The 25,235-nt window shown below is 39.8% G+C and overlaps 1 protein-coding gene across 3 annotated transcripts in view; it reads right to left on the bottom strand.

The window, feature by feature from the left end:
* The window catches only part of TTC28 (tetratricopeptide repeat domain 28), a 661,711-nt gene that overhangs the window by 401,156 nt on the left and 235,320 nt on the right, over positions 1-25,235 (bottom strand). Inside the window, exon 1 of one of the 3 annotated variants that reach the window (XM_060028282.1) lies at positions 2,693-4,227. The exons of the other annotated variants lie outside the window; for them this stretch is intronic. Coding sequence (XP_059884265.1) covers positions 2,693-2,719 — 27 coding nt within the window. The 5' untranslated portion in view covers positions 2,720-4,227. Of the gene's footprint in view, positions 1-2,692; positions 4,228-25,235 lie in introns of those variants that run through there. 3 annotated transcript variants of the gene reach the window in all.

The following is a 25,235-nucleotide window of genomic DNA, read 5'->3' on the forward strand; positions in this document are numbered from 1 at the left end:
TCACTGTTTCTTCAGGAAGGGGAAGGAAGAAGAGCATCTTGGTGGTAGTATCCAGAAAGGAGGGAGCAAAGCTATGGCTAACTAAGCTCCTCACTGGTCCTAAGAGTGGAACATGATTAATCGTGTTCTGGTGGTTTCTTTGTGAAAAAGGTAGCAGACCCTAATTGAATACTCCAGAGCCCACATCTTGAATTTTAGTATTTAGTTAAACCCAGCAAATAAGCAGAGGAAAGAAGAGTAAAGGACTCCCCTTCAATCATGTACCCCAGCTGCATGCTCAGTTAGAAACAAAGAAACCTAGAACCTATGGTCATTCTCTCATAGTGAGCCCAGAATTTACAAAAGCCAGCACTGGTAGTGGCTGACAGGGCACCATGATAGCAAGTTACCATCAATCCTAGCCATGAAGCCCAGTTATAGCAAATGCTGCTTGGGGCAGCATTCTATGGATGATCTTCTTAGCTTTGTTAAAATCACATCAATGTAGTATCACTTTTCATCTGCGGTATAAATGGTTTTTATGAAACAGTTTGACAAAACACATAGCATGTGACTGTACCACTACAAATGTGTTAGCAGACCCAGCCAGAAACCACAGCAATGATCTGATCATGTGAGTATTCTTGCAAGAGTAAAAAAATAAACCTAATCTTTGTAAACACTTATTGGTGCCCTACAGGAGTTGAATATTCTTCCAAGGAAGCTTCCGTTTCCAATGTAGAAGGAAGAATTGTTCTCAAGCCACCACCAAATAATCACACAGTACTTAATGGCTCAGCTTAATTTTTAATCTTCTATGAACTTTGCAGAATTATATCTGATAACATGATGATTTGGGATTATGAATGCAGTGAATAAACACAACCTTCTGGTATAGCAATTTAAGCATCACAGAGTGAGTAAATACTGCAGAGTGAATCCTAACACTTGAAATAGAATCTTCCAGAGTCCAGAAATCCACCTGACTGCCAAGAATAATACTTCCGTGGTTCAAGCAATACCAGTACCCAGAGGGGTTTCCACAGACATAACCACATGAGTTACTGCATATTGGGTAAAATAGAAAAAACAGACATTTATGAATGTATAGTTTGCAGACATCTTAAAAGTACTCACAAATATGCAATTTACAAATATAGAAGAAATTGGGGGGAGGGCTCTAGGAATACACAGAATCTGTTTAAATTTCTTAATTATATGGTTTCTTCTATGGGTTTTCCTCATCCTAACTCTGATTTTTATGGGTGGTAGGGAGAGACGCATGGATCGCTTAACTAAAACACATGAAACCAATATCACTGAAAGAAGCTCTATGAGAACTAATATATGAGAGATTCTGACTTCAGAATGCAGTAGAAATGACTTCGTTTCAAATAGCAAATTAGATATCAAAGAAAACCTTTCAATTCACCAGGCTGTACTGAAGCAGGGTTTGTTAGATTTTCTAGCAATAAAACAAATGCACAATATCTTCTCATGCATTTCACACATGATTTCTATTTCAGCTCTGATGTAAAACATGGTATCACACATCATGCCACAAAGAAAGAGTCAGTTTAGCTAGTTCAAGTAAAACACCAGGCAGCTGCTAACAGAGACAGGTCATGGCTGGGGAGAGGCACAGCACGTTCAGTTCGCTGTTTTCCTTCAAAAGAATGTCAATAAAAAACACGGCCAAATGAGGTATTTGAAGTGGGGGGAAAAGTCCTGCTACGCAGTGAACCACTGGGTTCACCTAACAGCGCCAGTCAGACAAGTTAGCAAAAGGGAGCCCTAGCCAAAGCTACAGCCGCCAACAACTTGAAGAAAGCTGTCTTTCTCCCTGAACGTCCTGGGGTAGCGACCAGTCCCACATTTAGAAACGTTATTTCTGGGACCAATAGCAATTTATTTTGATAGAACCACTGGATTTTTTTTTTCTTGAGTTCTCAACAAAGGAGCCATATTAGGAAATAATCTCGCAAAAAGCAAAGTGCCCCCTCCCCCTCTTCCCCACGATCGATGCACACACGCCCGTGCACGCTGCCACGCACAGACACACACCCGTGACAATGGCCGGCGCGTGCACTCGCGCGGGCCCACGCAGCCGCCCGGGAGCCCCGCGGGCAGAAGGCCCGGCCGGCCCGGCCCCAGGAGCTCAGGCTGGAGGCCCCGCGGCCCCTGCTGCCCAGGAACCAGCTGCTGGGCGGTTGTGCTAGGGATGCTCGCCCCCCAGCGGGGCCCTGGGGAAGCGGCTGCCAGCGGCTCAGAGCCTATTAACCCCTTGGGGAAGTAGGTGCTACAACACCCACCTGCGGGGACACTGGAATGTGTCGGGAATACAACCCCAAATGGCTCCCCGTAGACGAGGCGCCACCGAGTCCTTAGACCCTGGCAGCTCTTGGCTGGCTCCTGCAAAGCTAATCGTGTGGCTGGCTCCACCGGGCTTCTAAGGCAAAGGGATGTTTCTGAGCTGTCACCCCTGAAGAGTCTGGGCATACCAAGAAGGAAAAACTTAAGAGGGCAATGGACGCAGATCAGACTTGGTAACCCGTCCCTAAGGGACTGGTGTAAGTCCCTACAGGGACAGAGCTACTTGGACCTGCCCGTCCAGCAAACTACGGAAGGAGTGGAGGGACCCGAGGGCAACCGCCCCCTGTCACCCCTCCCTGGGTCGGGCATCAGGGCCCCGTCCCCACTCCGGGACACTTACCTTCTTCCGGGGCTGCCATTTCATCATATTTGTACAGCCGATACGTGGAACATCAAGATGCTGGCTGGGGGCTGGGGACAGATGCAGGGCAGCGGCGACTGCAAGTCATGCTGCCTCCCTCCCACCCCCTAATTCTTTCCCATATTCACTGCGAAGGGAAAGAGCCCAGGAGAGTCCAGTCTTTTCGCCTTCAGTTCAATGAAAAGTATCCCCAAACCACGAACACACTTCCCACGGGGCTAGGAAGTCCCAGCAGCAACCAGCGTACTCCTGCCAGAGCGGAGCATTTTCCCCTCAGGCCAGCGCCAGCAAAAAGAGCCTGCGGCAGGGGGTCTCCAAGCCGGCTGCAAAGACCCTCCCTCAGAGAAAAGAGGGAGAACGCAAGCTGCTGCACGAACCCAGCCGGGCTCCTGCCATCCAAACCCCTTTTGGCGAATTCTCCTCTTCTCAAAAAAAGATTAGACAAGCAATCAAACCCTCACGCGCAGCCTGGAGCAATTCCCAAAATTCTGGGTGTATTTCTCGTTTGTAAAATTTAGCAAAGAAAATTCCAAAGATCTGTAATCAGAGCTTCTTTACGCTGTTTTCTCTTCTTTCTTGGATAGCTTGGGGAAAGGATCTGCCCTTCCCGAAATGCCTACCTTCCCTGAACACTGTAAATAGGAAAACTTGGTTTGTGTGTTTAGATTTTTTTTTTTTTTTTTTTTTAATTCCCAAGAACCTTAGTGGGGAAAGGCTGGAAGGAAATCCTGCAAGAACCCAACTCCACAGCTCAGTCTGCACTAATGACTTCCTTCCCTTCAGTGTGAGCACAGCCTGCCCAGCTCCAGCCACACAGAGCAAATGGTTTCTGGGTCTTAGTGCCACGACATCTGTTCCAAAGCAAAAAGTAAGCACACAGTTTCAGAGGCACCTAACAGCTCCCAAGGAATCAGAGCCAGAATAGACCTACGGAATAAGGAAACCATTCCAAAAGATCTAGATTTGTGAGTTATATCGAGAGAAAAAAGGAATAGAAAAGGTTTCTAGACAAAAAGCTATATAATCTAAAAGTGTGACTTGAAGGAAAAAGATTTAAGATATCTGACAAAATAAAAATTTTAATCAAGAATAGACTCTGCTTCTCTAAATTTAGCACTAATTTTATTATTATAAAAATATTGCTATCAAGATTGAATTTCATTCAGCTTCTATAAAAATGATTCCATCCTATTTAAGGAGACACATCTCCAAATACAATGTAATTCTATTATTTGTCATCCAACATGTTTAGTAATTCTTCTCTCACCATGAGGCTACTTTGATAGCTGGGAATTGATGGGTAGTGTAACCTACTAGAATACTAACTGATGAACATAATAATAGCAACTGATGTACCATCACTCCATTGTTTCAACAATATTTAACTTATTAATGTCAGAGTTCTATAATGCATTGGCAGGACTGGCTGATGTGGATGATTATAAGCAGATTGGACACTAACTATATCAGATATATTGTAAATGTCATTAAAATACCCAAAACAGTTAACTAAAACAAATTACTTTTGAGATTTTTTTCTAAGACTGAGAATCTGAAATTCAATGGTGAAATCATTGTCTTTTAAAAAATAATAATATTAACAAATATAGTTAAGCCATGATATGCATAATAGCTACACACCAACCTTATTACCTCTCTGCTCAATAAAACTATTAAGTGCCTATGATTCAAGCACCTATTATTTGCCAGCCCCTGTTCCAGATGCTAGAAATATGAGTAAGAGGCTATCCCTGCTCTTGAAATTACATACTGCAGGCAGCAGCCACAAATAACACCAATACTCTGTATATGTCCTAACATATCCAAATCATTCTGCACAGCTTAACTTGGATATCCTACTAACATGGAAGTTCAATAAATTCCAAACTAAATTCATCAATCTACCCCCAAATCAGTTTCTCTTCCCAGCTTTCCTATATCTGTCCATAGCACTGTCATTCTTCCAGGATCACAAACTAAAACCTTAATTAACATCATTCCTATGTCTAATCTATCACAAAGTCCTTTCACTTCTTTCTTAAACATTGCTTTCAAATTCTTACTGCTGCTATCTGAGGCTGGAGCCTCACAAAACAAACATATATTAAGTCCCAACTAGGTGCAAAACATCATGTAGGATAGAAAGGTATAAAACTAGGTCCCTATGCTAGAGGAAGTTACAAAGAAGTTAGGACAGAGCTGAAGACCTATAAGAGGACAATCAGACGTTGCGTTGGTCAGTTGAACAAATGAATTACGTGGTAAGTAGCATTCCAGGAGATGGAAGGAGAAACCATTGTAAACAGGGATGGTCAAGGAAGGTGTCACAAAGGAATCTGAAGTAGAAATTCAGTCAAATGCTCTACCACTGAGCTATACAGAGGAGATACAACTCATTGTAGAGCCAAAAGCCAAGGTCCTTACCACAGGCAGTAACGTTCTTCAGGATCTGGACCCGTCTACCTCTCAGAACTCATCTCTTACCCCTCTTCCACTCCCTTTCTCAGCCCCTGCCATACTGGCCACCTCACTGTCCCTTAAATATATCAAGCATATATGTGTTGCACCCTCTGCCTGAATCACCCTTCCTCCAGATACCCTCTTGGATCCCTCCCTTAGTTCCTTCAGTTCAAATATCATATTAGAAAGGCTGTCTCTCATCATTCCTTCTAAAATAATAGCACTATGACTGTTACCTTCTATCTTCCTTACCCTGCTACATTTACTTCATAGCCTTTACGACATATATTTTATTTATTAAATGTCTTATATCCCCAAGAATATAAATTCCAAGGGAGCAGGGACTTTACTCTGTATAATATCAACACCCAGTGAACAGTGCCTGATACAATAAGCAATCATTAAATATTTGTTGAGTGAAATAATGAAAGAAAAAGAAAAGGGAGAATAGTGTGAGCAAAGGAGGCAAGCCCATACAAGATGTATTCAAGATACAAAATATATTGACCTGCCTAAAATATAAGGCTTAAGAATGAGAACATTAGAGGCAGAAACTCTGTCTTGTTCAGCTTTGTAATCCTCAGTGCCCAGCATAGTGCCTGGCACAGCAGACGTGTTCAATATTTATGGGATAAAAGAATGAAGGGAGGGTAGAGATTGAATGATGAATGAGGGAAATTCCATTCCATTCCATTCCATATAAAGTAAAAGATACTTTGGCAAGGTATGTTGGAACCAAATGGTAGGGAACACTGTAAGGCAAAGAAATTTGGACTTTATCCTGTAGGATGCAGGGCATTAAAGGTACTAAGAGTAGTCAAGAGGCATGACTGAAGCAGCATTTTTAAGCAATCTAATATAACAAAATATTAACCATGATTTTATGAGGCTGTTTTGTATATAAACCTTTGGATTTTTAAATTATGTGCATAATTAAAATGCTTATAATGACAATTTGACAGATATGATAGATATCAAAACTGAAATTCACAGGAGTTAACTGACCCCTTCAATGCCACCCAGCAAGTCAATGGTAATGGAAGGACTAGAACCCAAGGCTTAAAAACCAACGCCTGAGTGATGGGGGCAGGAACCTACAATTGCTTAGAGGTCAAGATAAAAGTTTTTATTTTTTACTCTGCCTCTAACTTGCTATACAACAAAAATTATCAGAAGGGCAAGGCAGATGACATGAATAAATGAAACAGAGTCAGGTGTAAGATAAAAGGGAATTGTAAGGATTGTAAATCTGGAGAAAGATAAATCATGTAAAAGAGGGAATTGCTACATGCTACATAATGCTAGTCAATTGATGTCATACAGGAATATCAGTCCAACGGTGCCAGATCCTCTAAATTTTCATGAGAAGCTAAAATTTTCCTGATTTTAATTGTTTGCTCAAAAGTTTTAAAGCATTAACAGGCCAAACAAAACATGCCTGTAGGTCTAAATTCCATCTGCAAGTCATAATTTGTGACTGTTGATTTAACCACTCAAGGCTTCACTTTCCCATATGTAAATTAAGAGACCTACATGGTTCCTAATCTATGGGGTGGTTTTTTGAGGGCATCTGTGAATCCATATGCATACCACGCATGGTCTGTGGACTGAAGAGCAATCTCCCATGCTCAGATGTTGTTGGACTTAATAAAAGACAAAGTTACTTAAATTGGGGGAGAGGGATTCTAAGAACAGTGGACTGTAACAAAGGAAACAGAGGAAATATATTTATGTTTCGACATAATCTAAGACTTCAAAGTGAAGTTTTAAACTGGTTTTCAATTTTTTAGGTATATTTCCTTTGGGTCACTTATTTATATGGCATTTCTTTCCCTGCTGACTGGTGAGTGTTTCAGCTTTCATTTAGTAGGTACCACTTGAAAGAAGACCATTACCTAGAAGCCTGTAAATATGAATACTATATTAAATCATCTTGCTTTTTTCTTTGTGCCTTTGTTTATTTATTTTGCTTATGCCAAACTGACTTGGTAATTATATCTGAAATGTTTCTAGAATTACTATTATACCAGTATACTTTCTCCCTTAGAAATTATTTATATAGAGGCACCAAGCTAACACAGCTCAAAATGCTGTAATTTAGCTTATTGTTTCAAAGATACAATGTCAACAGTAAGAACACAGTTTCTCAGATATGCAGCTACTAAAAGGCGTTTGTACCACTCCATTTTTAAACATAGCACTTTGCAAATCACTTCCCTAAAGGGAGATACTGTAAAACAGTCTATTAAAGCAGTATTTTCCTCAATAACTTCTTGTCTATTCAAATCTGAACAAAAGCAAGAAAGAGGAAATGAATGGAGAAAACACACCTTTTTTCATTGTTGTGAATTTCTTCAAGATTTCCTAAGGAGTGATATGTCTGACATTGATCACAGGGTAAATGCCCAGAAAAGCTAGTTTCATAGTTATTTACATTTATTGGGTTTTAGAATATTAAACTCAATGTAAAACAGTATTTGGAAAATACATTAATTTTCCCAAAGACCTCTAAATTATTTTCAAGTATTTAAAGAGATATTAGGAAATAAAGGGACAAAAGTGGAAGCATATTTGAGACCAAAAAATTTGGCCTCATTAGTGATATTTCACACAATTGGGTGCTTTCAGAATATTAAAGGTCTTGCTTTGCTAAAAAAAGAAAACTAAAATAACCTGTTGCATAAGAATTCTGCCACACAGCAAAGTAGATGTAGAACCATGCTCCCATTCCTTGGGAAGTAAACTGTTCTACAACATCCAGGAAAAATCACCTCTAACTTTATCCACCTCACTTCCTTCCACTCTATCAGACAGTGTCAGACAGGCTGAAGCCCAATCCTGTAAATTCAACACATATTGACTGAGTACTCATTCTATACAAGGGACTCTACTAGGTACTGTGAAAGGAGACAAAAATAAATCAGATGATTTTTGCCCTTAAGGACAGAGCAGTCTTGTAAGGTTGAAGGAGAAGACAGGTACACAACTAATAAAAATAACAATAACAATAGCAGCTAACCCTACTGATCTTGCCATTCATCTGACTTTGAGAACCCAAGTTCTTAGCACAAGCTAAGTGCTAAAAGAATGAAATAATTGGGCTTCCCTGGTGGCGCAGTGGTTGAGAGTCCGCCTGCCGATGCAAGGGACACGGGTTTGAGCCCCGGTCCGGGAAGATCTCACATGCCGCGGAGCGGCTGGGCCCGTGAGCCATGGCCGCTGAGCCTGCGCGTCCGGAGCCTGTGCTCCGCAACGGGAGAGGCCACAACAGTGAGAGGCCCGCGTACCGCAAAAAAAAAAAAAAAGACTATGGGAGCCCTAAAGAGTAATTAATTCTGACTGTGGTAACAGAGACAGGTTTTACAGAAGAGGTGGCATAGTATCCTTTCAACAAGCTGAGACAATGTTTGGGGAGGAATGTGCCAGACTGAAGGAAAAGAGCATGAGCCAAAACATGGACGTATGAAAAAATGGGCCACATTAGCAAGTCATCTCACAGATCTGACACATATAACACAAGGCAAGGAAGGCACAGTGGACTTAAGGTTAGAGGGCTGTGAATGCTATTACCTTAACAATAATAATAATAACTATCATCTGTTGAGTATGTGCTAAGCATTGAAGTCTTTTATATATTTTTTTTATTCATTGATTCTTCCTAACACCTTTATGAGGAGGAACTATCATTATGCCCATTTTACAGGAGAGGAAATTAAGGCTAAAGGGTTAAGTAAATTCCCAAAGAATCATGGCTAGAAGAAAGGAAATTGGAGTCAAACTCCAAAGCCTTGTTATTAATCCCTGACTTAGAATACAATGATGAGCAGCACAGGGTTTTAATCAAGGTATTAGCAAATCTATTTGAGTTTTATGCTAACTCTGGAAGTACTGTGAAGGACAGGAAGAATATGAGAACAATAAAGACAGGAAGGCCAAATAAGTTTCTATTACAAAAGATCAATAAGGGATGAAGAGGTCTTGAATTAGGGCAGCATAAGCGGAAAAAGGCCCTTCTTGAGTGACATTTCACAAGTAGAACAGGTCCTAAGAACTTGTTACATGAAAGAGACAGAGAAGGAAGTATTTAAAGATGATCCCCAAATTTTTCGTCATCTTTTAGAAAAAGAGATACCCTACTAACTAAAATATGGATCACAGAAAGAACAGGTAGGTACTAAATTTAGTTTGAGACTTATAGGTCCGAGGTAGTGGTAAGAGATACACAGGAATGTAAAGTAGGTAGGTGGTAGGATTGTCTGGAGGTAAGGATATATATCTATGTCTACAGCTATAGCTATAAAGAGATTTGTGGGTCATTCACATAATGGTGACATGTATAAAGCTTTGGTGTAAAAAGAAAAAAATACAACATAATTCACTGCTCAGTTGGGATGGGTGGGAGACCTACCCAGTTTCCTGAGGCAGCAATTTTTATTTGGCTAATAATGCCTGGTTCAAACCTTAGATCCACCATATCCTAGCTGTGTGACCCTGGATTAATTCATTTTTCTGTACCTCAATTTCCAACTCTGTAAAATGGAGATAATAATAGCAACTATCTAAGTATGGTTGTTGGGAGTATGAAACTATATATGTAATTATACACATATATAATATAACCTGTATATAATGCTATATGTTTAGCATTGTTGTTATTGTGGTTGTTTTACTATGCTAACCCTAATTTTTTTCTCTTTCTTCATCATACCATGGATTTTGTGTTGATTATATATTAAGGGCCACAAGCTGCCAGAACTAATCTTTATGTGTTTCAGTGGTAAAATCATTTTTCTAATGGGATTTCTGTTCATAACAGAGCAACTGGGACCAGGCTTACTCTCCTGGCATAACTAGAAAACTGGATAAAATACAGGAAAAACACTGTTTTTGTACTGTTTCAGACAACAACATGCACACAGTACTATGAACCTTGAGAGAAGCAAAACAAATGAGGTAACCCCTATGATCACCCTGGATTTCTGCCTGGAGGCACTTTCCGGACCACAGAGCAGGAAGGGGATCCCAAGCAGAGCACAATGGTCGTGAGGAGACAGAGTTCAGTTTGAGGAAGCCAACGAAGCTGGAACATTCCGGGTAGAGAAACGGAGAAAATGAACTCTAAGGGGGCTACGTGGACAGGTGCTCCAGAGATCAACACAGGGGCTTCTTGAGTTCTGGTTGAATACAACGTTGCCCAATGTAGGGCAAAACTCCACAAGGCTAAGTGAAGGGAAGCTGTAAGCACAACAACTATCAGAACTCTCTAGGGCTGCAAGTCTTTCAAGTTCCAATAGCCAGAGTGGAGGGAATACCTGGGACATTCAGTAGAGACCTCAGAAAAGTCATTTCTTAACAGAAGAGGTTAACTAAAATATACTGTAAACTCACCCTAACAAAGCTTAAAAACAAATCTTGAAAAAAGCACATTTAATCTACAAGTAACTTAACTATCTGGCAGAACAAAGTTCAATACTCTTTGAAGGAAGACAACAAAATCTAGCACTCACTGAAGAAGTCCAGCATTCAGTCATTTTCCAATGAAGCTTATTAAAGGACATGGGCACTAGCCTGGAAATACTTTGTTATCTCTTTGGTAAGCAATTAATCTTTTTTCTTAAATTTTATTTTATGTATTTATTTATTTATTTTGGCTGTGTTGCGTCTTCATTGCTGCGTGTGGGCTTTCTCTAGTTGCAGCGAGCAGGGGCTACTCTTCGTTGCAGTGCGCAGGCTTCTCATTGCGGTGGCTCCTCTTGTTGCAGAGCTCAGGCTCTAAGCATATGGGCTCAGCAGTTGTGGCTCGCAGGCTCTAGAGCACAGGCTCAGTAGTTGTGGCAAACAGGCTTAGTTGCTCCGTGGCATATGGTATCTTCCCGGACCAGGGCTCGAACCCGTGCCCCCTGCATTGGCAGGCAGATTCTTAACCACTGCACCACCAGGGAAGTCCTAATCTTCCATCTTAAGAATACTATGACTGTGTTACAATTTTCTCATATAGATCAGATCAATGGACTATAATATTCTGGGCTACAATCTTGTTACTTCTCTCTACCAGGTAGCCATAGCTATAGGGCATGTGTAATTTTTCTGTTATATAATTTATCAATCTGGGAGAAACTTCAGCATATGTTATCTTTAGTTAAAATTTAGAGAATTTATCTGGAGTAAATTCAGTGGTCAGATATTTGGGGCAGAATATACAGCTTTGGGTTTATGAACCTTCTTAAAGGAATCCTGAATGTGCAAGGGTAGTAATTACATGTGTGTTTTAATACATTAAGGTTTACTTAATAAAGATGGTTGAACTGGGGGCTTATTTACTTGTGTGTTTTTAACCAAAAGAGGCTATATTTCTCTGGCTATGCTTAAAAGGAACACAGGGAAAGTAGATCTCTTTTCAATCCTATGGCAGGAAACAGGCTTTGAGAAAAGAGTCAGTAGAAAAAAAATATTATTCTTGAGGTCCATTTGGAGGCACTATACTGACTTGTTGCTATGAATTTATAAGCAACCAAATGGATCACACTCACCAAATAGACACCTGTTTATGGTTGTTGAACTGCCTGGTATCTTAACTCTCATCCTCTGTTTTGGGGGAATTCCCCATTATCCGAGTCTTGGTGGAATGTAGGAAATATCTCTCATGACAGTAACCAAAGAGGTCAGATAATTACTTGATATCCACCACCCGATAGCTGGGATAAAAACATAATACCTCTGGCAAAGTTTTTTGCCAGAAGTTTGAAAGTGAAGCAAGTGACTCAAAGAATAATGACAGAGAGAATTTACTCTAGCAGGACCCACAGAAACATCCGGTTGCTACGGTCATCAGTGCCATGGAGCTCATCACCATATACAACATCCAGCCGCAGTGGTGGTTCCAGCTCTGGCAACCAGGATACAGCAGTTACTGTGGGCCCATTATGGCTGAAATCCAGGTACCTTTTGATTAGAAGTCACAGTTGTTTTCTGTTACTTGCAACTAAGAACCGTGGCTGACTCACACAGACACATTTGATTTTGTTTATATTGGGACACAAGTTCTTCTTGCATGAATATATACGCATGAACAGATATGTATGTACGCTGGAGAGCTCCAAGGCACAGTCTTCTGCTCTCTTTTCTGCCTATAATTACTCCCTCAGATCTCAGCTAGTCCCAAGCGTCTAAATACCATCTCTTAATTGATGACACCCATATTTATACCTCAAATTCCTACCTCTCTGAGCTCCAGACTTGTATAAATAACTGCCTATTCAACATCTTCACTAAGACATCTCAACAAAATTCTTGATTTTCCCCCCAGAATCTGGTCATTCTTCAGTCTTATTTTACCTCAATTAATGGCATCTCTATTCCTCCAGCAGCTCAGGCCAAAAACTTTAAACAGTTACCTCTGATTCCGCTCCTTTCCTCGCCCTCAACATCTAATCCAATACCAAGTCCTCAGCTCTCTACCTACAAATTCTAATTCATATCCTACAACTTCACATCACCTCTACCCCTTCTTCTTTAGCCACAGTTGTCATTAATATCAACTGGACTACTACAGTAGCTTCAATTTGCTTCCTGTGATCCAGTCTCTCTGTGTAGCCAGGATGATCTTTCAATAATGTGAATCAGATCATGCAGTTCCCTGTCTGAAACCTGCTTAAGGCTTCCCTTTGCACAAAGAATAGAAAAACAAAGCCTTTACCACGTCCCACAAGGCCCTCCCTACATCATCTAGCCTCTACCTTTCACCCTCATCTCTTACCATACTTTTTTTTTTTTACATCTTTATTGGAGTATAATTGCTTTACAATGTTGTGTTATGTTAATTTCTGCTGTATAACAAAGTGAAGCAGCTATATGTATACATATATCCCCATATCCCCTCCCTCTTAAGCCTCCCTCCCACCCTCCCTATTCCACCCCGCTAGGTGGTCACAAAGCACTGAGCTGATCTCCCTGTGCTATGCAGCTGCTTCCCACTAGCTATCTGTTTTACATTTGGTAGTGTATACATGTCAATGCTATTCTCTCACTTTGTCCCAGCTTCCCCTTCCACCCCCCCCAATACTTTTCCTTAACTGTGCTGTGGCTAGACCTGCCTTCTTATGTTTCCTTTATGACCTTGGTAGTTGCAGTTATGTCTGCCTGGAAATCTATTCTTCCAGAATAGATATTCCTTCTCAGTATTCAAGTCTCTTTTCAAATAATAAGTCCTCAGGGAAATCCTCCTGAACAAAATCAACTACCCTCCCCAAATTGACTACATCTCTCTTACTTCGCTTTGTTTTCTTCAAGCCACATATTACAATTTGAAATTGCATTATTTACTCATTTGATCACTATGTCACCCAACAGAATGTAAGGTCTAGGGAGTGGTATCTGTATTGTTCACCACTGTAAGTCCAGTATTTAGAACAGGTCCCAGCACATATTAAGTACTCATTAAATATTCATTCAATGAATCAGTGAAATTAATGTTGGTTATATGATAAGAATACATAGAATTTCCTTTTGCAATAAAATTTTCAGCATGGTATTTATTCATTTACCAAAGGATACTTGTAAATACATTCAGTTCTAAAAGATACACTCTCCCAGGTAACGCCAGAAGGGGCTTTTCCCGTTAAATCAGTATTACACCCTGGCCTAAGCCTGAACATGCTTAATAGAAAAAAATATAACCTTCTGAAAAATAAGCAATAATTATTCTGAAAAATAATTATTGCCCAATAATGTTTTTTATTTAAGAACTCCAGTGCTATCACTTTCTATTTTCATTTGTATTAAAGAGACTCTTACATTAACCCAAAAATGGGTAGATAAAATGATCTTTAAGATAGTTTAATAAATAAATTAAAAACACTTTGAAAACCTTAGATGAAGTACAAATCACTTGTCAAAAGTACAATCTCATTTGTCAAAACATGAAAATGAGAAAAGAGAAGACACAGAAATAACAGGCTCAGAGCTGCCAAACTGACAGGCTGTCTTAAGTGAGATAGTCAAAACATTCATATGCTAATTTTTAAAGTGCTGTCTATCTGGCCATCCATATAAAAACAAGAGAGGGCTTTTTCTTCCTATTTCAAAAGTATATGAATGGGTCATATAGTGGACACTCTGATTACAAATTAAGCAATAGCAATTAAGATCATAAAGAATTTTCTGTTTATTCTGAATGCACATATAAGACAAAAACTAACTTGCATGGAAGGTAATTCAGAAGATCCAACCCCCACAGAAACACTCTTTATCAATTATACCATCTAGGGCTTCCCTGGTGGCACACTGGTTGAGAGTCCGCCTGCCGATGCAGGGGACACGGGTTCGTGCCCCGGTCCGGGAAGATCCCACATGCCACGAAGCGGCTGGGCCCCTGAGCCACGGCCGCTGAGCCTGCGCGTCCGGAGCCTGTGCTCCGCAATGGGAGAGGCCACAGCTGTGAGAGGCCCACGTATTGCAAAAAAATAAATAAATAAATAAAAATGATACATTGCCAATCCTTCACACTCAATAAATCTGAAGTTCAGTGGACACTTTAAAAAAAAAAATTATACCATCTAACACAATTATTGGCAGTCTTCTGCACGTAGAATACGGTGCAAAGGATGACTTTCCATGTTAGTAGCTGGGGTTAGCTATATACTGTAAATTACAAAAGTTGAATAGCAAATAACTACCAAAATATACGAATACTATTTTAACCAAAATATACAAATACTATTTTAAATTATTTTCCTTTTTGATTTAGTATCTTAAAGGATTTTCATGTTCACATTTCCACTAGGTATTCCTCCCTCTTGCAACACTAATAATTCTAAACAAAAGAGCATCTCTTTGAAATGTTCTGTTTACTGGGGTGATGAATCTATCATCAAATCAACACTTTCGTGTATCATCCCACCTGCTGGGATGAGGAATCCAGTCTAGCAATATTACTGAAGTTTTGCTCAAATTTGCTTTGTTAAGAATGTTGGTGTTTCAAAGTGGCGGGGAGTGGGGGGAGTGGTGGTGGGATGAACTGGGAGATTGGGATTGACATATATACACTAACATGTATAAAATGGATAACTAATAAGAACCTGCTGTATAAATAAATAAAATAACGTTAAAAAAAAAAAAAGAATGCTGGTGTTTCCAGACTTGGATTCAGATGTTCTGCTGCTAAAAAAGAAAGTGACACATACTGTATGATTCCATTTATATGAAATGTCAGAACCGGCAAAAAGTCGATTAGAGACAGAAAGTCGATTAGTGAGTGGTTGCCAGGGTCTGGGCAGTAGGAGAAAGGAAGAGTGGCTGCTAATGGGTACAGGGTTTCTTTGGCGAGAGATTAAAATGATTTGGAATTAGATAGTGGTTGCACAATTTAGTGAATAAATGAAAAACCACTGAATTGACACTTTAACAGGGTAAATTTTATATGTGAAAAATATCACAATAAAGCTGTTATTTTTTTAAAAGGTGATCAGCTTTCCCCAATTCACAGAAAAATTAAGTTAATACATAATTCTCTCTACTTAAAACTTTTTCTCTCATAAATTTTTAAATCTTTGGCATGAGCTATCACTCACCTTCTAGCACCAGACAACAAAAATTAAAAATTAGCAAACTAATGTCAGTATGAAAAGTTGAGAAAACAGATCAACAACATTCTTGGTTAAATGGGTTATTTTATTCATGGACATGTGCTGATGATATTAATTTATTTTAAGTATGTACCACAAAACCATTTTCTGTAATTATCATCTATAGAGCATTTGAAAGATATAATAAAATGTCAATATTTTATAGCATTCCACTAAGAACACCATAGCTCTATATGGTGTCTGGTTTAGACACATTAGAACCAATGAAACAGAACAAAGCTAGTAAGGCCAAATAAAGATGAAACTAATCTGTATCTTTTTTTTTTTTTTTTTTTGCGGTACGCGGGCCTCTCACTGTTGTGGCCTCTCCCGCTGCAGAGCACAGGCTCTGGACGCGCAGGTTCAGCGGCCATGGTTCACGGGCCCAGCCGCTCTGCGGCATGTGGGATCTTCCTGGACCGGGGCACAAACCCATGTCCCCTGCATCAGCAGGTGGACTCTCAACCACTGCGCCACCAGGAAAGCCCTAATCTGTATCTTTATAACAACATATTCTAGCCTAATATGGTTCATCTATGACTACAAACTCTTAAAAAAGAAAAAAAAAACTGCACAAACCTTTCTCAACTGCCCCCAAAAAGTAGGTGGAAAGGTTGTTTCTTATAATTCTCAACAACTTTAGCACCACCATTTCAAACATAAAATTTTTAAATTTCAATCCTAAAACACAGTGACTATTCTGTGTCAGAATCAGTTCCAACTTAAGAAAAAGAAATCTTAAAAAAAACAAAAACAAAAACCTCTGCTTCCTGAAGCAGTCAGATCGTAATGACAAGTAACAGTCACAATTTTCATACCTGCTAAGTGTAATGCTATTTATTTTATTAAACCCTCATTTTTTCTGTATCTTAGTCAACTTATTTGGACTTTCTAGGTATAAAATATGTTTCCTGTTAAGTATTTTTGTCTTAATTTTATATGAAACCCTGTTTAAACGTTTTACCTCAAAAAGCTTAGAGTACAACTCAAAATAATAATAAAATGCATTTAAATGGATAAAGAACCTGGGTCTGAGGATTGAGACACAGAAAGAGAGAGGAAGGATGAAAGGAAGGAAGAGAGGGAGGGAGGGAGGGAAGAAAGGTAACAAATTCATCCAGAAAGAAATACAAAACCTAGTAGAGTTTAGTTTGAAGGTAGTATGGACTTCATTCAAACTTATATCTAAAAACCACTCTGAAATGGGTGAGACAATTTGAAAAATTCCAGATGTGTCTAAGCCTGGTTTTCAATAACTTTCTCAATAATCTCCCCAAAAATAGAAGTTCTAATACAAACCAGGATTTGGTAAAGACAGAAATATCAAAAGATATGTTCCTAAACAAGAGGCTTAATCTTTTTTTAAAAGTCAGTTTCTGAAAGGTAGTATTGAAATATTTACCCTAATAATAAGTGTAGTCTTGTTTTACCAGATCATTAGCATATCATGCATTCCAGTAAAAAAGATCTCCTACCTGTAAGCGTGTGTCTGTGTGTGTGTGTCTGTGTGTGTGTGTGTGTGTGTGTTGTGTGTGTGTGTGTGCGTGCATGAGCTAGGAGTGGCTTGGGAGTTTTTATATTCCTACTCGGAAGACCTTATTCTTTTTTTTCTAATAGAAAGGCTAAAGAAGGTGAGTGGAACCTGACACAAACTGCCTTGCCCTCCAACCTTTCTCTCAAAGTGCCACCTGCTTCCCTCTTCCAGGTCAGGTCGGTCCACCCATACTCCAAGATCAGCTACTGCTTTTTGCAAAAAAAGTATATATTAGCAAGCTCTTTTTCTTGTTACTGCTGTTGTTCCATATTAACGAGGCAATTATCTTGTGTTCAATCTCCTAAACTGATGCCTTGGTACCTATTCCTTATCCAAGTTTTTTCTTCCTTGTCTCCAAATACCCAGAAACCTGAACCAAAGCCTGGCTCTTGCCCTCACGAACAACTTGATACCTGACTTATATACTATCTGACTCTGATCTTTTGTATGTATCTACTATTTGATTGTCCTCTGCTCTCAAATAGCCCAGACTTGGTTGTAACTATCAGTTTCAAGGCTGTCCTTTCAGGAAATGTTTCTTGTCCTGTGGAGGAAGTATAGGGAGGTGGAAGAATACGTTCATTGAGAAGAAGGGTTAAATACCAACAAATTTTATGTTACATATGTTTTACCACAATAAAAAAAATCGAAAATAAAACAAAACAAATAACAGAAGTGAATATATAGGAAATATATATTTCCTATATATTCCTCAGAATATATAGGAAAAGAGTAGCTCTTTGATGAGACCCTAAAAGGAGATACAACTAGGATTATCAGGATAGAAGTTGAATAAATGAAAGAAGCCAGGTCAGAGTTGAAGTATGTTAACATGAAGGTTCTATTTTATTTATTTTTTTTTTTGCGGTACGTGGGCCTCTCACTGTTGTGGCCTCTCCCGTTGCGCAGGTTCAGCGGCCATGGCCCAAGGGCCCAGCCGCTCCGCGGCATGTGGGATCCTCCCGGACTGGGGCACGAACCCGTGTCCCCTGCATCGGCAGGCGGACTCTCAACCACTGCGCCACCAGGAAAGCCCAACATGAAGGTTTTAGGATTAGGATGTTTGAGTCCAGAGATAAAGTCATGGGTAAAGGTTGATTATGGTGAGATACTTTTTTGTTTAACTAGTTGTAGTTATAAAGTTAAAATATATTATGGTAAAATGTGAACAGATAGAAGAGTATAAAATAAAAATTTTAACTCGTCCTCCCCATCCCTGAACTCTTGTATGCATATACAAACATTTTTTCCAACTCACATGAGATAATACTTTACATATGGACCTACAGCTTGCTTTTCCACCCAAAAGAATATCTATGACATCTCATGAGCTACCTCCACTAATTTAAAATAGCTACAATTAGGGACTTCCCTGGCGGTCCAGTGGTTAAGGCTCTGTGCTTCCAATGCAGGGGGTGCAGGTTCAATCCCTGGTCAGGGAACAAAGATCCCACATACCATGTGGCATGGCCAAAAAAATAAATAAAATAAAATGGCTACATCATATTCAAAATACAATAATTTAATTGACCCATTGGTAGGATATGTTTATCTATGGTCTGCCTTTCCAGGAGTATCTGGCACACTACCGTGCTTGTTCTTCATTGTGGCCTCCTTGCCTATTGTCATTATTTCATTTTCTACAGTTACCTTCCAACTGCCTAAAACTTTGTTAAAGATAGGATCTCTATCATTTCAACTTTATACCTCCAGTACCTGTAATGGTGCCTAGTACACAGTAATATTAAATACTTACTTTGTTGAATGAATGAATGAATGACCATTGACTTATCCAAAGAAAAATGGCTGGGCTTCCCTGGTGGCGCAGTGGTTGAGAGTCCGTCTGCCGATGCAGGGGACATGGGTTCGTGCCCCGGTCCGGGAGGATCCCACATGCCACGGAGCGGCTGGGCCCGTGAGCCATGGCCACTGAGCCTGCGCGTCCAGGGCCTGTGCTCCGCAGCAGGAGAGGCCACAACAGTGAGAGGCCCGTGTACCACAAAAAAAAAAAAAAAAAGTCTCCCAACTCTTGGCATGAAGAATATCAACTAGAAAAATATAAAGCTTAAACTTCCATTGTTTGGCATGGCAAAGATGCAAGAACTTCCAAAATTAGGTATCAGAGAAGGTGGCTTGGGATATCTTGCCAAGATATCTTAGGTATCTTGGGATACCCTACCCAAGAGGACTGCCTGGAGGCGAGGGGATTCCGGTAGCAGGAGGCTTTAGATTATATCTCTAGAGATAGACATTGAGAGAGGTTGGAAGAGACAGAACTGGAACTTAGTCTCTCATATTAAGATACTGCGATGGAGAAGTTCCTAAAGTCTCCTTCAAAATACTCATACATGTGCTTCCATAAGAGAACTAGCATTTGTACACCTGCCAATGGTGACCAGAGAAACTGCAACAATCAACAGTGAGTGAGCTACAAGTGCACCAGTAAAGTGAGAGACATTAAACTCTTTCCATTTCCTTCCTTCTAATACACTGGAAGAGCTAGATATCCAGAAGAGATGGGGAAAAAAATTTCATGATGGGCCACTGGCTCTGGAGAAAGGGGAAGGGAAGAACTTTAAACTGGAAATACTACTGGAGTTTTAAATTGAAATTTTTTAAATACCCCAAAGTACACAGAAAGTTATGGAACTGGGAATCTGCCCAGAAAGGGGGATTTGACAGGACGTGGATGAAGGAAGTGATTATAGGAAAATAAAGCCATGTCATGGTTGTAGCCTGATAAGCCAGATGCTAATTTACCATATCAGCACCTTTATTTTCCTGATTATGTGCATATCTTTCATAATCTGTTGATGATGCTTACCTTTCAATTTTCTTTAGGAAAGATTTTTCCTATCTATGAAAAAAGACTAAATTTGTGTATGATAAGATTTTATTGGTCTTCATTTGCTCACTTCAAAAGGGAAAAAAATCCTCAGGCTTGTATACTCCTTAGAACAAAATTTAAGATGAAACATCCTCTTTCTCTTTCAGTATCAGGACTTATTCTTTATCTCTACTTTTTCTACTATCTCTAAGTTCCTCCTGTTATCACTTCATATTCAACACTGGAAGAGATGATACTTACCTGGTGATCCCTCCCAGGATTTTTACATCTACGTAACTGAACTACAGCATTCTTCACTGCTTTAATATCCTCTTCCAGAACAGAACGAAGCAATACCACTTGGAAGCCATTTATATTAAGCCAAATTTCAACTCACAAAAGAATTTGAAATGACCTGATATTGTAGTATTTTATAGACTTCACACCAGATGCTTTCCATTTTATAGACTCCCCCAAATTTCTTACTGTTACTCTGTGCCTCTGTGTCCAATGATCATATATTATCAGCAGAACCATAAAACATCATAGATTTACATTTCTGGTTACTCACTTAGGTTTACAAACTTTGGTTTCTCTCATTTGGGAGAAAAATTTTTCTTCAGCTGTCTTACTGAAACACAATCATTAGGGTGAACTCTACATGTAGGAAAATTACAGGAATACAACAGGTCAGAGATAAATAATGAGAAGAAAACCAGAAGCTAACTTTTAATTTTCAAAAATATATATCTAAATTCTAGAAATGGTCAATTATCCAAGTTTATAATAGGCACAAAATAAGTGTTCTCTTGGGATGATTATGTTAGCCAGGGTTAGATTTAGCTCCAGGTAGTAGATAACTCAAAATAACAGTGGCTTACCTAAGAGAGAAGTTTAATCTTCTCCTATATAAACAAAGTCCAGAGATCAGAAGTTCAAGGCTGATATATTATGTCCACTATCATCAAGAATCCATTCCCCTATCTTGCCTCCCCCAATCTTTAATACATGGCTTTCACTACAGTTCAAATAGCTGCTTAAGCACCAGCCATCATATCTACATCCCAGCCATCAGGAAGGAGAAAGCAAGAAAAGCACATCTGTCCCTATAAAGATTTCCTAGCAATTGTACTAGACACTTCTGATTACATCCCACTGGCCAGAATTTAGTTTCATGAATACACACTAGCTATGAGGTTGAGTAGTCTTTATTCTGGGTGGCCAAAGGTCCAGTTAATAACGGCAGAGTTTATTCCATTTAATAACGGAAAAAAAAAAAAAAGGAAGTGAATACTGGGGAAGAGCTAGCAATTTCTGCCTCAGTGATGATCACATTTTGTTGTTTCCGAGCACCAGGACTTAAGACCTCAGGCAAGTCAATTTCATTTTCTCAATCAAAAGTCTCCCAACGGGCTTCCCTGGTGGCGCAGTGGTTGAGAGTCCGCCTGCCAGTGCAGGGGACATGGGTTCGTGCCCTGGTCCAGGAAGATCCCACATGCCGCGGAAAGGCTGGGCCCGTGAGCCATGGCCGCTGAGCCTGCGCGTCCGGAGCCTGTGCTCCGCAGCGGGAGAGGCCACAACAGTGAGAGGCCTGCGTACCACAAAAAAAAAAAAAAAAAAAAGTCTCCCAACTCTTGGCATGAAGAATATCAACTAGAAAAATATAAAGCATACAAACTTTCAGTTATAATATGAGTAAGTTCTGGGATCTAATGTACATCATGGTGATTATAGTTAATAATACTGTATTATATAATTGAAGGTTGCTAAGAGAGTAAATCTTAAATGTTCTCATCACAAGAAAAAAGAATGGTAATCATGTGACCTATGGTGGTAATCATTTTGCAGTATATGTGTTTACACAATGTTATATGTCAATTATACCTCAATAAAGCTGGGGGGAAAAAAGAAATAAAAATACCAGAATGTACAGGGTTATATTGAGAATGCCAAGAGATTCTTAACTTAGACACAGCAGTAAATTTCCCAAGGACTTTAAATAGCATTTGAGCAATGGAAGGAAATAAAACAATGCTGATTTGATGCTCTCTGTTTCTTCTTTCCCCTTGAGATCTTTCCGCCATGTTGCAGGTACAGACATCAAAAAATTCCACTGTAAAGCATCAATGGTATATAAAAGATGGCACACCAAACAAAAGTAAAAAATCTAAAGAAATCATACAGAGTACCAAGAATGTGAAATGTGATTTGGCACTAAGACTAGCAAAGAGCAGCACAGTGTGTGATTAATCCTGCATGGCCACATTTACATCTCTAATTTGCTCATATAAATGCATTAAGCCAGATGGTTTTAGAGACTAGCACTCTGCATATACTCGTGGGTCAGCACCCACATCTTCTGTACTTTACAGGTGCCCAGGCTTTGGCAGGACCCACCCCTCACCCTTCATTAGTTTCCTAGCATAACCCCTTTATGCTTATTTTTCCCCACTTCCCATAATCAGCATTCTCACATCCAATGTCCACCTATGCCAACATCTGCTGTAACCTTGCTAAGTAACATATTAGGAGGATGTGAAGAGGCAACTATTACTTTAACTTAGAACACATTAGGAAGACAATTTTGAAAATGGGCATTTTATTCTGTTTCTGAAAAATTAACACCCCCTACCAAAAATGAGAGTTACATATTTTACTAGTATAAATCCTATTCCATCTTTTAAAGAAAAATCCACACTAATATCTGATATTGTCAAAAATTCAATAAAAATGATAAAACCAAGGCTTTTATTTGTTAAATTCTAGTACTGATTTTCAAGTATTATAATAACTCTATACTTATTGATCTGTTGGCATCTAGTTCCAACCAGACACATCATGTGAGCCTATTCAGTAAGGCAGCTGTGGTAGCAATTTGTTTCTAGACTAACAATATACTGTTGAATATGGTCATTTTCTTATACCTCAAGTGCCAGCAATTAATGGATCCTCAATTAGTTTTCAGTATGGAACTGTCGTGTTAGGAACTATACATGACAAGCGGATATAAAATAAAGATGCGCCTTAAGCATTCACAAGCTTAGAATTTTCGTTATATCCCAAAATGAAAGAAATCTGAAAGAGCTCAGAAAAGACCTGTTTATTTGAAAGAAATAAGGTACAAAGTAAGAATGTTAGGAAAATATGATGGTGTGTCCAAAAGGAAAATATCCTCAAAGATGTGAGTATGATCAGGGGGTGGGGCAGGGTGGGGGGCAACAGACATAATCCTCTCAGAGAAGAAGCTGAATCCCCATGGCAAATCTGCAGCTGCTCTACAAATGGTGGGAGCAGTTAAGGGGAGTATCTTCAGGTTCACAATGAAACAAGGAGAGGCCCAGGGTGCAATCTCAAGACCCACAGGATCTACCTATTTGAGTAATGGGAAAAGCTATTTGAAATCAGCAATCTCACAGAAATATAAATAGTAAAGACACACAACTATCTAAATCTCTGTCTGTGGGTCCTATCTCTCCTCCAACTTTGGATTATCATTTCTTTCTTCCTCTACCTCTTTTATACATATAAGAGTTTACCTCTTATGCTATGTTGAGGGTCACAATTGCAGGATTGTCTCTCATTTGGTTTTGAGAGCAAAGGGATAAAACTCACTAAGAAATCTATTATTTCTTGTTAGAATTCATCCTTCTTGGTACAAAGCACTCCAATTATGATTTTCAAGAACATGCAATTATTCTGTCTTTAGTTATAACTAAATTAACAACCTCAGTTTAGGTACCCTACTTATCCTTCTTTCTCTGAGAACTGCACCTTATCAATAGGATTGAGAGTCTGAAGCTGTGTTTGTTCTGCACCCTCTGGCCATAGGAAGCTGGACCAGTGTTGGACATCTGACCAAGTTAGGGCTTCAAACTACCTTGTAGGAATCTGGAATCAATACTCAATTCTACTACCTACTATCCTATTAGTCTGGACGATTCTCCTGTGAACTCAGGACCTAAGGCTGCCATTGTGGGTTACATATGCTTGGTATCTGGCAGGCCAAAACAGAGAAAGGTGGTCTTCAGAAAAAACAGAGCAGCATGAACAGCTGCAGATAGAGCAGGAGTGATTAGAGACTGGTAAACTAAATAATAGCTCCCAAAGATATCCAGGGCCTAATCCATGGAACTTGTGAAAATTATGTTATATGGCAAAAAGCACTTTGCAGATGTGATCAAGTTAAGGATCTTGAGCGGGAGAGAGTACCCTGGTTTATCCAGGTAGGCCCTAAATATAATTACAAGTGCCCTTATAAGACAGAGGCAGAGGGAGATTTTTCTACAGAAGAAGAAGGCCATGTGACAACTGAAGAAAGATGTCATGCTGTTTTGAAGATGGAGGAAAGGGATATGAGCCAGGAATACAAGAAATATAGCTCTAGGGCTTCCCTGGTGGCACGGTGGTTGAGAGTCCGCCTGCTGATGCAGGAGACGCAGGTTCGTGCTGCAGTCTGGGAGGATCCCACATGCCGCGGAGCGGCTGCACCCGTGGGCCATGGCTGCTGGGCCTGCGCGTCTGGAGCCTGTGCTCCGCAACGGGAGAGGCCACAACAGTGAGAGGCCCGCGCACCGCAAAAAAAAAAAAAAAAGGAATATAGCTCTAGAAGATGGAAAAGGCAAGGAAACAGATTCTCCCCTAAGCCTCCAGAGGGAACACGGCCCTGACAACACCTTGATTTGAGCCCAGTGAAGGTGTTTTTGGACTTCTGAGCCTCCACACTTTTTTTTTTTTTAGTTTGGGTATAGTTGTTTACAATGTTGTGTTAGTTTCTACTGTACAGTGAAGTGAAGTAGCATTCCCTGTGCTATACAGCAGGTTCTTTTTTTTTTTTTTTTTTTTTTTTTTTGCTGTAGGCGGGCCTCTCACTGTTGTGGAGCACAGGCTCCGGATGCGCAAGCTCAGCGGCATGGCTCACGGGCCCAGCCTTTCCGCGGCATGTGGGATCTTCCCGGACTGGGGCACGAACCCGTGTCCCCTGCATCAGCAGGCGGACTCTCAACCACTGCACCACCAGGGAAGCCCTACAGCAGGTTCTTATTAGTTATCTATTTTATACATATTAGTGTATATATGTAA

Source organism: Delphinus delphis, chromosome 13, assembly GCF_949987515.2.
Source record: "Delphinus delphis chromosome 13, mDelDel1.2, whole genome shotgun sequence".
NCBI classification, from domain to species: Eukaryota; Metazoa; Chordata; class Mammalia; order Artiodactyla; family Delphinidae; genus Delphinus; species Delphinus delphis.